The sequence below is a fragment of the Gavialis gangeticus genome, unplaced genomic scaffold (genome assembly GCF_001723915.1).
Source record: "Gavialis gangeticus isolate Ggan-Ray unplaced genomic scaffold, GavGan_comp1, whole genome shotgun sequence".
NCBI lineage: Eukaryota > Metazoa > Chordata > Crocodylia > Gavialidae > Gavialis > Gavialis gangeticus.
Window position 1 is genome coordinate 7,247,559 of NW_017729012.1, and position 15,229 is coordinate 7,262,787.

Consider the following 15,229-nt stretch of genomic DNA (forward strand, 5'->3'; position numbering starts at 1 on the left):
AATATCTCTGGCTTTATATATCTGTCTTTCTACATATCTCCAGCTGTGAATGTCCAGATTTATGCAACAAGGGCAACAAATGCAAAGCCTTGGGATCGCTCAGGCAGGCATGGAGTTTGCCCCCAGGAAGCTCCGTTGGACAGTTCAGAAATGAGCTATCTGACGCGTGTGAGGCACAGCTGTCTCCTTCTGAAACCCTGTAAAATATCCTTTGCAGTGCAGCCGTCTTCTCAGTCTTAGCTTTGGCCATTGCCGTAGCATCTTTTCAAGTGAACATCAAAGCATGATTTATAGGATAGGTGGAGTGGGAATCGGGGGACTCTGGCCAGGGTGTTCAGCCTTGTGCTGGGCGGTGGAGTCCTTGTTCTGAAGACTGAGCAGTGTCAAGGCAAGTTGCTAGTCTTGGCTCTGGCACTGACTTGCTGTGGGACCTTGGGCAAGGCATTTCATCCGAGTGCTCCCTTGACTGCAAAAAGCGGGTAGCGAAAGTTCGCACTGCCCTGAACTGCTTAACTGACTCAACTCTTATTAAGAATTAAGACATACTCTTAATGAAAGCCTTGGCGCTCTGACTGTTCTGCTGTGGACTTGTTTTACCAGGGCTTGGCTCTTGAAGGGACGGAGAGGAGTACTAGGCAAGCACTACAGCAACCCTCCAAGGGCCAAGCCCTGCACTAAAACAGCAGCAAAATGGTTAAGAGAAACGATGCGACGCTGATAAAATGCCAAAAATTCCTCATTCTTCCTTTTGGGGAAGAGGGAAGGGGGTGTCTGGAAAATGTCGACAATAAAAATTGCATTTATACGGTATATAATGCAGCCAGCTACTGTGGGCAGAGTTACCGTACAGACAGCCAGAGGAGGAGGTTTAAGAGCGCAGACGCTGCTGTCCAGTACCTGCTCCGCCTTGTGAAACGCAGAACAACTGAACTGCAGCAGCATGCGAGGGCACGAAGGCAACGCATAGGGTTGGGCCCTTTCATTTCTATTGCAACGCTTGTTTAAAACAGCTCCTCCACCTCCGTACGCCCGCCTAGCTTCATGGACTTCAAGGGACCAGCCTCTGTTTCCACCAGCTGAAGATTTGGCCCATTACATCCCACTCCATTTACCTTGCTGGCTTTTCCCCCTCAGAGAGTGACACGACTAGTTTCCCCGCTGACTGGGGGAAGCTTGGGGCGTGGGCAGCTGTGGGAAGGAGTTGGGGTTTTGAAAAGACTGGTTGGGAAAAAAGCCTCACGCTCCCATGTCGAGATGAATGAGCCCCCAGGGAGAATGGCAGGATGAAATCAGAGTACAGGGGAAAAGAGCAGATAAAGAGCCTAAACCTCATGCCAGGAAGACAGGAAGGAGATAAGGAGAAGACGGAGAAGGGCTTTTTCGCTAGTAATAAAGGCACCGACACATTTATTTTTGTAACATGAGCAAAATGAATGCGTGTGAGACTATACAGGCAACTGAGCAGCCCAGTTCTGTCTTCCCTAAAGGGTTATGAGTGCAGCTCAATCCTACTGCGATCCTTCAGCCCTGCCCTGCGCCCCAACACCTCAACTTGGCCCATTTCTGCAGCAAACCTTTGTCTTCCAGTACTGTGATCCCCCAGGCAGTGCCCTCCAGCCTGCTCTGCGCCTCCAGCCACGACACCGACACCACCAACTTTCCACGCCAATCCAGAGGCCAGTTGTAGGCATCAGAGCCAACACTGTGTCGGGGACAAGGGGGGCTTGACCTCTGAGATGCACGCAAACAGGAGCTAGACTCAGCTCCCCCTGGTCCCTGCGTGCAGTCCCTCGTGCACCGCACGCACGGTCCAAATGCACCAACGAGGTGCCCGAACTCCTGTGTTCGAGTCGCATGTGACAGGCAGAAGTTGTTTTTGCACCTACAGCCACCAGGACCGATGCTTGCATTAGGCTGTAAGTTACTGAGCATGGTAATGGATCTGTAACGCCTGTTTATGGATCCCATGCTAATCTGCTGGCAAACACATCGTGCACCCTCAACATGTGCCGAGATGAGAATATTAAAAAAGGAAAAACAAAAAACAAAAAAACAAAAAACAAACAAAAAACAACAACAAGCTGCCCCCTGTAAATTATGATACATATGAACTAGAGACAGCCAAGAAAAAAAATTCAAGTGGCAACTTACAGAGCTCAGCTCTTTCTCACTCTCTTCCTGCCCCTATTTGCAATCAAAGCTCATGCTTTGTTGTGACATTTTTTATTAACACTTGCATTTCTCATTTTAAATTCTGTTGACGCATTACAATTAGTTTAAAAGAAGTATCATTTTTATTAATTGCATTTCAGATCATTCTCAATTCAATGCATAAATACCAGCCGCGGCTGCACATTGTGAAGGCAGATGAAAACAATGCCTTCGGGTCGAAGAACACAGCCTTCTGCACACACGTGTTTCCTGAAACATCCTTTATATCAGTGACCTCCTATCAGAATCATAAGGTATGGCTTTTTTGTAACAAAATCTGCTTTATTTTGGTTGTTGCTTTTGAAGTTTGCAGTCTTCCTAACCCAGACCAAAATGGACTGTGATTTTTTTTTTACTGGCACAGGTATGTAACCATCAGTGTGGGTACTGCACTTCAAAGCATAGCATATTTATTTTAAATGTTGCTATTGTGCAGGAAAATGAACTCTTCCAGCTGAGTAAGTGCCCCTCCAAGCACAGTGCCTGTTAGGCCAGAGGCAGAGGATGTAGCTCAGGAGAAATAAGGAAAAAAAAAAAATGTATTGGGTAAAAATACTTGGCAGCCTCAGCTAATACAGAGACTAATGAATTGGAGCACTCATAAACTTTAAGCCGTCATTCAAAATAGCAAGCAGATCTAATAATGACGAGTAAAGCTTGCTCATAAATCTGCAGTGAAAAGTAATTATGGTATATGTATTCAGTGAGACATACAAGGAATGTGACCCCAAAAAAGGGTAGTTAAGAGCTTTTCCTTGTGGTTAAACCAAGGAGGAAGGAGGGGTTTTGTGTTTGTGTTTTGTTTTTTGAGGGGAATATAAAATACACGGGACTCAGCGGTGTCTTTGGATGTATGTCAGGGGTTGTCATAGATCACGCAACATTCAACTTGCTATTTGTTCTTGAGCAGGTGGGGAGTAGCCAAATTTGGTAGGGTTTATCTGAAAGGGCATGTGTATCATGGGCGATGTGGACAGTATCAATGGAGGGGAGAATGTAAAGGGAGAGCTGGAGGTAGAAAAAGGAAAGAGGAACTTGACCCATAAAGTAATGGATGTTCTTTTCCTCTTTGTGGCTTTTTTTTTTAATGTATTTAATCCTTAGAGGAACTCTTGGTGTAAGCTGAAGCTGTCCAGAGGTTGACCCCATTTTGAGGCTAGGGTCCCAGACCTCCACGAATCCTCCGGCAGTCTCACATTCATTAGCAAGTTGGTTCAAACAGGTCCGTTTGCCTACAGCACTGGGTGCTTGTGGTGGAGCAGTGGTGGGCCAGGGATGTAATATGTAGCATGAAGCTCCCGCCTCTCCCAACCACATACCACACCCACAAAAGGAAAGGGGCCATGGACTTGGGGACATCTTATAATTGTCAGCATTTCCAAGCAAGCTGGACAGATGGTACCATCGCAGCTTAGGTGCCACTGTCCCGTAACTCCCAGCAATTGTCTCTGACATCTGCCGTGCCGTGTACCTGAACATGCTGTGTGGAGACCCTTGAACAAAAGGCCAGGCGTTGTAGCTGGAGATTGCTTTGGTGAAAGGTAAAAGCTACACAGCATGTTCCCAGACCAACTCCTCTTCTACGCATTGCAAATGTAGACATCCTGGTCCCGTCTGGTCTGTCTGATGGGCCTCCTCACACAAGTAGGTTCAGTTCTGCTTTGACATTTGAATGGCAGAAGCCTGTGCAAGTTATGCACTTAGGGAGCCAGGTAGAAGTGTAGGGAAAACACAGATCTGTGTTCAAAATGAAACGGGCCAAACACTTATGTGAGTCCTCCTTGCAAAGTTGTAGTTATTAAGTGTCAGGTGACTAACATGGTTAACCAAGAAGGGACGGAAGAGCATATTTATTAGCTGCCTGTAATTCTTACATGTCAATAGGACCTTTCATCCCGAAAGATCCCAGAGTGTTTCCTAAACTTTGTATTTCCAAAGTCATTGATGTGCAGCCGCCTCAGAGGTGGAGGCCGGTAGGGAAGTGGTGTGCAGCAGGGAGGCTGAGGGTAGATCCAGGAGGACAAAAACCCTTGGTCTTATGACGCGGGACGAAGGATCTTTTGGGTCAGCTTTTCGATAGGACTCAGGGGCACTCTGCAGGTGTCGGGAGAGCAGCAGCCGTGGCTGAGGCCAAGTCCTGTAGAAAACACGGCCATTTTAGACTTGAGGTTTCCTGGAAATCTGTCCATTCAGCAGCAAACGGCTTTGTTAACGTCTCCTCCAAAGCATCCCTACAAAAAAAAAAAAAGAAGAATGGCACTCAATTTAACCTAAATGGATAAAGGGCTTTTGGCTATTGCCTGGATTTTGACTCGGTGCTGCCTGGGGCTGGAGATTGCAGACCTGCCGTACAGCTCCCGGGGGAACCAGCCTCAGCTAGAGGCCTCGCAGCAAGGGCTTGCAGCCTTGCACCCACCCAGCAGCCCTGAGCTTGGTGAGCTTTCCAGTATACATCCATTCTTTCAGACAGAAATACTCAAAGCCCCCACTCATAGTTGAAAGGGTGCAGTCTCCTGGATTTCAGCAGAAAGCCAAATGCTTCTGTGGAAGGAATATTCAGGTAGGGAGAGAGGCACTTCCTAAGAGAAACAACTGTTTAACTCAAGCTCTTGTTTATTATGAAGCCCCCCAAAAATGACGGTATAACATGGGTAAAATTCCCCCTGCATGAAGACTTATGTCCTGGCATATTGCTCCCATATTTCTTTTCTGGGTTGGATGAAACCATATGAGCAACTCATAACGTACTATCAAGGACCAAAATCTGGTTGTACTGAGGTCAATGGCAAAACTACCATCAACCTTAAAGGAGTCAGGATTTCACTTCAGAGCAAAAATTTTATAGTGAAGGGCAGGATTTTCACCCCAAAAGCAGAAATAGTTGAGTTCTGACATCTCTCTGCCCTCAAGCAAACTGCAAATGACTTACTTTAAAAAAAGGAGAGAAGAGGTGGAATGCCGTGGAAAAAAAAATGTTGCATTTCTCTGGCAAGAAAGGGCTCATTAAAGCTATGTTGTGACTGAACTAGAACCAAGCCCAAATGTAGGCTACAGAGTTACTAAATAAAGACATGAAATTAAAACTTGCCTGGCTGCACGTTGGTTTGTGGGTGGGGGGGTTGGGCAAAACCCCTAAGCTCCTTGCGGTTCATCAGATGATTGTTAGGCTACCACAGAATCCACTGTGGAATCAAAGGAGAAAAAATACCAGCTCCATCTGAAACAGAGCCAGGAGCATCAGTCCCAGGCTGTGTTTACACTCTGCCTAGAGTAGATCTCGACATCCCTGTTAAAAGCAGCCCTCCCCCCCACCATGCTAGTTAAATTCACGTGTCTCCAGTCACGTACATCACCTGATCACATATATTAGTATGACAGGAGCTTTCTCATTTGTTTGTTTGTTTGTTTGTTTGAGTAAAGGATATATTTATATCCAAAAGGATAGTGCAGGTGCTATTTATAACAACATTCTTGTAAGTCCTTGGAAAGAGAAATCCCCAGAGGCCAAAAATGCTGGATGGTGGAAGTACCTACCAGCAAGCCCAGGCCAGGAAGCAGCAGGACTGAAGCTGCGAGCTGGCCACCCATATTCTGCCTCTGCCCATGTCACAGAGGTAGGCCTAAGAGTCCAGGGACACAGGACATATGTACACGCCACGTTTTTTGCCCTTTTATGCACTGCAACTACTCTGCAAGAGTCTATGTCTTGCCTTCTGTCTGGTATTTCTTAAACCTTTATATATATACCCTTGCTGCCAAAGGGCCTTAGCAGCTTAAGTGTGTAGGGGCGTGCGGTGTGCCCATTTGGAAAGGATCCGAGGGACATTCTCAGGGACAAGTCCCTGGGGTAGTGTTTTAGTCCCAAATGATCTGGTGTGAGAGCAGCTCATAATCTACTACCAAGTGAGCAGGGGCCCAAGAAGGAGGAGAAGCAGATTTGTGGACACTCTGTTTGAAGAACAGCAGTGGTTCATTCCTGGGGCGTAGGGAAGGAAGGGGGCTGCTGGAAGGGAAGATGGGAAAGACAGAAGAGGCTACAGAAGCTGAGTGCCGGTGGGAGCAGCCATCAAGAAGAAGCTTCAGAGAGTCCAAAGGAGGGCCACACGCATGATTAGAGGCCTCTGGAGACCAGGTCGTACGGGGAGACACTGAAAGACTTAGGACTGTTCAGCCTGGAGAAGAGAAGACTCAGAGAGGACTTGGTGGCAGCCTAGAAGTATATCAAGGGCTTGGGGGAGCATCTACAACCAAGGCCCCCCAGGGGAGGACAAGAAATAATCTGACTGAAGATCGCTTCAGGCTAGACATAAAGAAACACTTCTTTACAAGTTGCGTGCCGAGGGTTTGGAACAGGCTGCCTCCCAGAGGCGGTGCAGTCACCCACCCTGGCAATCTTCAAGAAATCTCTTGATGCCCACCTTGCTGGGGTCATCTGCCCCCAGCCGTCTTTCCTGCCCAAGTGCAGGGGGGCTGGACCTGATGATGTGTAAGGTCTTTTCCAGCCCCTAACATCTATGAAACGATAAGAACAGCAGTAGCCTTTCAAGAGCTGGTGCTTCCAATTTAAGGGCAACATGGAGAATCCACCAAAATGGCTCCTCCTGGCCAAAACGTTAGAGATGTCTGCTGGATTTGACAAGTTTAACAATAGGCAGGGCCCTGCCCCACTGGAAGGCAAACACTTAAAGCAAGCACAAAAGCAGACACCACTTGAGAAAAGACCAGCGTTGGAAGGAGAGACACAAGAACTTACTGTTAAAAGAAGAACATGTCACTTGGAAAGCCAAGTATGTGAGATTCAGGGTAAATAACAGGAAGAAATAAAGGCTGCACTAAAAAGCAAAAATTGAGAAAAGCTTAAGGCAGAGGTGGGGAGAGGAAAGAAGTGCAGGGATTTATGTGGAGATGGAACTGCATGGAGATTTGTTGAAGAGACTGAATTTTTTATGAGCGAGAAACAGCAGTAAATAGCCAGAGAATCCAAAGCTGTAGATGATGGGAAGCAGTGAGGAGAAAAACTGAAGGAGTATGGAAACAATAGGTAAGCACATCCAACCCAGACCAGCCAACACCCACCCGCGTGTGAGGCGAGTGCCCTAGAGCCAGCCGGATGTCACTAACACTTGCCAGTCACTTCTTTGCTTATCATTGAATCTACATTTCTTACCTATTTTTTCTTTTCTTTGCATTGTGTCACATGCAAAAAACAAGATGAGGTTGAGGAGGCAGTGTTTAACCCTGAAAAAGCACGCGAGCGGCACCACTGCAGTCAGTCAAAGGCAGGTGTCCAAGTGCATAGCAATGCTTTACAAACTGGCTTTGAGACAGATTTTCTTCTACCTCTTCGCCTGTCTTCAGAAAACCATGAAAGCGCCCGGAGAAGGATGCCAAGACACACATGCAGTTTGAAGTCCAGGGGAGACAAGCAGCTTTAAACAGAACAGGGTAGTTTTTTAATGTTCCCTCACACCCCATGTCTAGCGCCCTCCTTTGCTGGGTAGGAACCTAAGGGTGAGCCTGCTCAGACTATGAGTAACGTTTTCAAGAGTGCCGAAGCCAGCCCCGTTTTTTTCCCCACAAGTAACCTGGCTGCAGTTGTGCCCTCAGTGAGTCTGGAGTAAATCCACGCACATGAATAATGTCCCTTTCCATATATGCCTAAGGAACATCCGAGAGTCTGGCTCAGTCTCTACACCAAAAATGCTGGCAGGCTCGCTAATAGCTAAGATTTTTGTGAATCCAGGCTATGTGCTTTCCTTTGTTGCCATGGACATGTGAAGTATGACTTAGTGAACTGAAAAAGCCATCAGCTACTTGCTAAGGGCTGTGGTTTTTAGGGTTGTTGTGTGGTGTTGTGCATCGGTGAAGAACCCCACCAGCTCAATGGCCCCAATCCAGCTGCCCCTTCAGAAGAGTAAGCAGCAAAAAGTCTGCTAAAAGCAGCCTAAGTGGCATTTAGGGCCAGTTACGTGGCTGTTAGGTCCTATGCCTACTTAGCACTGCTCTGAGAAGCAAGAGAGAAGGGTTCAAATAGAAAATGTGAATAAACACCTTGGGCTTGACATTCACTTCCTGGGCAAATGCACCAAGCATGAGACCACTGACCTGTCCTGCTTCTGTTTGCTCCTCTCCATTTTTTTCCAAGACTTGCACGGGATTACAGCCTTCCTGGAGAGAACAAGAACGTGAGAGAGGTATAAGGGCAGAGCAGATCACACAGAAGGACAAGACGGATACAAGGCTCTAATGTCTGCAACCAGCCCTAAATGCCACTCAGCCACCTTACTGGCTTTGGGCCAGTGAGCATTTGCAGCACTCCTGCCTGAGACATCGGACGTACCTGGATTGGGGTGTTTCCCCGCTGTCTCCCCAGCCCCGCACACAGTGCTCTTAGACTATGCTGGATGGGCTCAGAAAGGAGTGAAGATTTACAGGGCTTTCTTTGTATGAGGTTAGGTGGGGAAAATCACATGGAGGTTCAGCAGCAGCAATTGTGTTATCGAGTCCCATAACTATCAGTAAGACTGGGACCCTTGAAGTAGGAGATAGGTCTGGTGATTCAACAGGCGTTGTAACACTGGACATCACCGGAGGATATGGTAGAATTTTAGTCCTATGAAGTCCCCTGGCCTAGATGAAATGATTTAGCAATATGTTAACCACCAGATATAGATCGGCATAGAGAAGACATTTCGAACTGAAGTTCTCCAGCCTGAAAAGACCATGAACCCATTTTCTCCTTTCCAGGATCCGTTTTCAGTTAGTTCTGAAGAGAAGTAGAACTGAGTTAGTTAGTTCCTAATCAAAAACTATTTGGCATTTTCAGTAGGGTAGCAGTAATAATCATGACCAGTTGCCCAACTTATGATGGTAACTACAGTCTTTCTCCATAAGCTACTCTTGCTGTAACTTTCTGCCTGGCTTAATGACGCCAAATTTTCCAGTGACCCCCCATCTGTGTTCTCACTCCCTTCCCATTTGTCTATAAAAGTCTTTTGTTAAAAGATTACTAAATGAGCACTACAGACAAACAACTAAACTAACAACAAAAACTCTTCCATAGGACTCTGATGTCTGGGTGTGTGGGTATTATACACAGATTTACTAGTGTTTCAAGCAGGGTAAAAGTGGTACATACTTTAAAATTCAATTTTCCTCTACCCCACACAATTTTGTTCATCAGCGTAGCTACACTTTTTCAATTCTGCAGCCATGGGTCAGTTCTAGCAGTGCCCTTGGTTACAATTTCACTCAAATATTCAAAAATCTGAGGGTTTTTTTTCAGTGTTGTGCTACACACCAGCTCTGGGAAGCTACTGAGAGTCTACTGTTGGTTAACTGCTTCCCTCCCTACAACACAGTGGGTGCGTCTACACGTGCACATTTACTGCGCAGTCACTGAAATTACTGCGCGGTACAGGCATCTGTCTACACGTGCACACCTGTACCGTGTAGTAAATATCGTGACTTATGCTGACTTGAGTGTAAATTTGATACCTGCATCATGCAGGTATCAAATTTACACCCAATTAGTTTCTGTGCCATAATGCACGTGTAGACAGCAGTAACACTGTGTGCATGTGTGTGTGGACTGACTTGGGACTAACTTTAGTCTCAAGTCAGTCCACACACAGCATTAATGCGCTTTAACACCTGCATGTGCAGACACCAGCCCATTCCTGCTTACTGCTTGGTAACTTACTGCGCAGTAAATTTAAGCACGTATAGACACACCCAGTAGTACTGAATTTTGCATCTTCTCATGCAGGAGGAAAGGACTGTTAGCATGGTGCCTGGGTGGTAAGGGTGCAGGGGTGACATTTATTTACAATCTTGCAGGTCTCTATCATCAAGGTATAAGAAGGACTTTTCTTTATTGCGCAAGGACCACAGAAGATACATTTTCAGTCATGATGGTCCCGCATGCAAACAGTCCTAACCTTGGGAAGCTGGCTTTCAGCTCCTAACGGCATAGTTCACAATTAGCTCAACAACAGGCAAAGCCAAAACCTTAGCTTCAGAAGTTCCATCAAGCTGAGCGCAAGTGAACATAAAAGCTTTGGAGAAGTTCAGATCTAGATCTAAAGTTTGTATCTTGAGCCTCTCCCCCAGCTTTGAATTTACCAAGCCCCTCCTCTGCTATAACAGCTCTTAGTAGCTGAACTGCTGCTGGACTCGGGATGAAACCACGCATCTTATATGTAAAAGAAAAAAAAAAAAAGCATCTTTCTAGTGCTGCAAATCTAGTCTGGCCACTGAACATATGGTTCTGATACACTGTTAAATGACTTATGTTTTGCTTCATTCTTTTAAAGATAACCCAGCTGAAAATTGAAAACAACCCATTTGCCAAGGGATTCCGGGGAAGCGACGACAGCGATCTGCGTGTGGCACGGCTACAAAGGTGCGGAGAAAAAGAGCAATGACATGTCAGCCGATTAAAATACAGTAAACAGCTCGAGCATCTCTCCTGCCATTCACGCTCTAAGCGCTTTGATACAGTATGTGTGGATGTAGTGAGTGCAGACTGTGGTTATAGATACACATCACCACGTATGGCAGTTAGTGTGCAGTCAAAGCCATGCCATTTATCTCCTGCTTTAATACAGTAATACCTGGGTTTGAGAGAGGAAAAGTGGTTTTGTAGTTAGAGCAGGGGACTCCTGAATTCCAACCCTGACTTTGCTTAAATATGTACAACAAATCGATAGTAGTCGTCTTTTAGGGGCACTCAGACGCTGAACTACCTATTTCATTGGGCATTCAAGTGCTTACGTGCCATTTTTGTCTTTGAAAAATCTGTTCCTTATTTTCTTAGTGTCTCAGAACAATACTGACCTATTTCCACAAGGCTGGTGTGAGGATGAATCCTTTTTGTGTAAAGCACCTTGAAATCAGTGAATAAAAGATGCTGTGATTTAGCCAAGCAGGATAACATTGTTTTGCATGCACATACTGACTGCTGTCAAAGTGCTAAATAACTTTTCTTACCTTCTGCAGCAAAGAGTACCCTGTCATTTCCAAAAGCATCATGAGGCAGAGGCTGGTGTCCACTCATGGGCAGCTCTCAGCAAAGCCTGATGTGAACCCACTCCATGGGAATCACCAGACCCTTCAACATTATCAGTATGAGAACGGGGCTCACATGCAGTTTGCAGCTTCAGATACTCAAGATCTGTCTCTCAACACCTTCACAGCTCAGAGGGATTCAGGGCTTTTCTACCACTGCCTAAAAAGAAGAGGTAACTGGGCAGAAAAGAGCAAATAAACCTTCTTCCCTAAACCCCAAATCAAGTCTGATCTTCTGATCTCTTTTTTCTGGGCTTCCCAAAGTAGAGAGAACTGTGCCAGCGCTGCTGGAGTTTTTCACGTGACCCTTTGCATTCAGAAAACAGGGAGCATTCCTAGCTCTTGCACAAGCCGGGGAATTAAGGGAGCAGGGCCTTGTGCTTGGTCAGGTCCCTAGAGAGCAGGCTGTTCACACCTGGGGGGGCAGTAGGCAAGATGCAACTACACAGGTTTTCTTATTTGTGTTATTATTTTAGGGACTTCAGGTATTAAATTATCTGAGCTAAAAATAAAGGCCACAAGCCCAGACACCCGTGCTTTAAATCTGCATGAAGTGGCTGTGTCTGTGCCTTTATGCACTTTCCATTTGCCTAGGTACCAGCGCCAGTTGTATGGAAAGGATCCTCTCAGCACAATTCATAGCAGCTTGCTCTGCACACATGGGTGCACCGAGATTAGCAGGTCAACTCATGGAGCAGCATCTGCCTCCTCATAAGTCTCATCAATAATATTGGTCCAGTTGCAAATACATGCCTACGTTAATTTGCATAGTTACTCAGAAAATTTGCTCAAAGAGGGCCGAGGCTCATGTCATTGCCACTGAGGTCAACGGGGGTTGCACACGAGCAGCACTTTTCAGGGTTGAGCCTTACTAATTATCTTAATGTCTATGCATTTTTATTATTACAGTAGCTATTTATAGACATCCTTCTTTCCCTGCTGACCAGGCTTGAAATAGGCACTACTCCTTTCAGCCTGATATCAGATGAGATCTGATCATGCCAGGCTTTACACTGAATGGAAGTTGTGCAGAAAAATATCCCAGCACTGGCATGTCTCATTAGCTGCTCATTCATCTCAGCTGTGAAACTGCTCTGTTCACAGGGAAATGAAAAAGCCAAAGGCAAAGGTGCAGAACTAAAACGAACTCTTTAATCCTACTGATCAATGGGGTTACAAGATCTTCCACATTAAAACTGGGTCCTCCAGAGAAAACGGTGGTGAACGCAGCCAGAGGAAAGGGGCCTATTGCCCTAGCACATTCAGAAACATTTACCAGTTGGAGGCCCCCCACCAGCTTTATCTTGAAATATTTCTGCAGCCTTTGACGTGAATATCTGGTAAATGTGTAGTGATTTTTGTTAAGACAGGAAGAAAGGTCACGATAAGACATTTTAAAAGACTTCTTGAGTATGTCAAGAGGAACACTACAAACGTGTCATGGTCCTCAGTTATCTGGATAAGTGAAAAGTAATTGTGGGATGTAAAAGCAGTAGGCGAAGTCACTTTTTAAAAAACTGATAAAAGTAGCCAAAAATGCTTTAGGGCTGATTGGTTTAGACTAATATTAGCACTGTAATTCCTTTTTGATATTAAATATTTCTTTCCAAAATCTCTTTTAAGGAGATTAATTGGATCAGCCTGAAAAACAGTGCAAGAAACTTGGGAAACTAATTATAGGGCTTTAAAGGCAATCCACAGAAATATCAAGGGGCCTGACAGGGGTTTTTGGTTTTGTTTTTTTTTGGGGGGTGGGGGTGGGGGGGTTAATGCTTTTTTTTCACTGGAAGCTTTTCCCTAAATGCTTATTTCTGTGTTTATAGAAACTGCTCGGCATCTCGACCTGCCCTGCAAGCGCTCCTATCTGGAAGCCACCTCCTCCGTCGGAGAAGACCATTATTTCCGTTCACCACCTCCGTATGACCAGCAGATGTTAAGCCCTTCCTATTGCAGTGAGGTGACACCTAGGGAAGCGTGCATGTACTCTAGTTCTGGGGCTGAAATCGCAGGCGTCTCCACAGTCGATGACTTGCCGCCCCCGCCTCCCCCTTTGAGCTGCAATATGTGGACTTCGGTTGCACCTTACACCAGCTACAGCGTTCAGACAATGGAAACTGTGCCTTACCAGCCTTTCCCTGCGCATTTTACGGCCACCACCATGATGCCACGGCTCCCCTCCATCACAAGTCAAGGCTCGCAACCACCAGGTAACAGCCACTTCAGCGTCTACAATCAACTCTCACAGTCTCAGGTTCGGGAGCGAGTTCCTTCTTCATCTTTCCCGCGAGAAAGGGTGCACCCAGCTGTGTGCGAGAGGAAACCCCCGTCTCCACACCTAAACGCAGCAAATGAATTTCTGTACTCACAAAGCTTTTCGCTGTCGAGAGAATCTTCATTACAGTATCATTCAGGAATGGGAACTGTGGAAAACTGGACTGATGGATGATTCTGGTGTCTGAGTAATGAAACAGTTAGCTTTCCTGCTCCAGGACAATGTTAATTCGGTGTTAATACCTGTGGGTAACTTGCACTTCAGTGAAACCTACACAAATGCGCATTTCCAAGGATTGTGCGTGTATGAAGCGCTCGTATCTTTGCACACGCAAACAGTTCAGTGGAAAGAACAATTCTTTTCAAAATAACCCTTGGCTCAATGGCCTGGATTCATCAATCTCTTACTAACTTCTAAATAAAGTCAGTCCTCCCACCTCCCTTAGCCAAGAACCAGCTCGTTGACGAAGGAAGCGAAATGTGCCAATCATTTTCCTTTCATTAAAATACTATATGCTCATAGTAAGTCTTGGCTACTTGTGAAAAGTATGACCTTCACTTTCACTGTATGTTGTGTGTTTATCAAGTCACAGAATAATAAGGCTTAGAGATGGAAATGGTCTATTAGCTCACAATGTCTGCTGTAACAGCAGCAATGTCTGCTTTTAACTCTTTTTATCCCCAGAGCTGAAGTACTTCCCCTTCTCTTATGCTAAAGTATTATCCCCACTTTTCCAGCTGGGGCAACAAAGTGAAGTGAGAAACTCATGTCTTTTGATTCTCTGGGTAAAAGCAGATGTGGCATTTGAGTCAGTCCTGACTGTTCCGAGTCAAACCTGGGAGCAGCATAGTCCTTTAGACACTCAGCGTGTCCCTGGAACAAATGCCAGTTAGCCTCGATGGAAAAAAGTGCTCTCACATACATTTCACAGGTACTAGAAGTGGGGCAAAGGGGCTGTACCTCTGCAGGCTCCCAGGAGAAAAGGCTCTGTCCCAAGGGAAATGCAATGTCTGTGCTTATTCCCCCAGCTCCTGGCTGTATCAGCTCAAGTTTTCTGATCCTGTTTAAAAAATGTAAATGAAATGAAAAAATGTAACAATTTTTTTTTAACAGAGAAAAATTCTTAAGCCACTCTTGACATTGGGTGACAGACAAATATCAGTGGAACAGGTAAAGCCTGAAATCACTACATATAATTACTGTGGGAAGGATACTGCTGGGATTTTCTGTGGAACAAAACTCCCATTGTCTTCAGCAGAGTAGTACAAACAGGGGCAGAGATTGCATCTTCCTATAAGTTTGTACAGCACATAGTCTGTGGACACCGGTCCAATAATAATGGGAATTTGGTTCCATTAAGGAACAAAGAATTTAGTCCATTGCCTTGATTAGTATATTTTTCCTGCTTCTCAAGGAATGAACAAATGGGTGGAGGACATAAAAAAAAGAGATGAGAATACTTCAGTGTTTTGATGAATCCATCCCAATGAATAGAGGCTGGTGACTGAAAGTTGTTTAAAATTAAGACAACCCCGAGGCCACTTAAGTGGAGGGTATTTTCACCCAGGACCATCATATATACCCATTCAACAGACTGTGTGTGTGGTTGGTGTGGATTTTATAATCATATTTGGGAAATCACTACAATTCTTGCATGCTAAATAGCTATTTATACAT

At 45.5% G+C, this 15,229-nt stretch overlaps 1 protein-coding gene and 1 long non-coding RNA gene across 2 annotated transcripts in view; one reads left to right on the plus strand and one right to left on the minus strand.

The window, feature by feature from the left end:
- The window catches only part of TBX4 (T-box 4), a gene marked incomplete at its 5' end in the record, with an annotated part of 67,355 nt that extends 52,356 nt beyond the window's left edge, over positions 1-14,999 (plus strand). Inside the window, 4 exons of the mRNA XM_019511119.1 lie at positions 2,313-2,465; positions 10,527-10,615; positions 11,212-11,453; positions 13,104-14,999. Of these exons, the coding sequence (XP_019366664.1) occupies positions 2,313-2,465; positions 10,527-10,615; positions 11,212-11,453; positions 13,104-13,726 (1,107 nt within the window). The remainder of the gene's footprint in view (positions 1-2,312; positions 2,466-10,526; positions 10,616-11,211; positions 11,454-13,103) is intronic.
- LOC109293280 lies at positions 4,275-7,696 on the minus strand. The gene is made up of 2 exons (XR_002096289.1): positions 7,379-7,696; positions 4,275-4,442 (listed from the first exon to the last, which is right to left on the minus strand). It is a non-coding gene; the product is annotated as an uncharacterized LOC109293280 (long non-coding RNA).
- Positions 15,000-15,229: the final 230 nt, after the last annotated feature.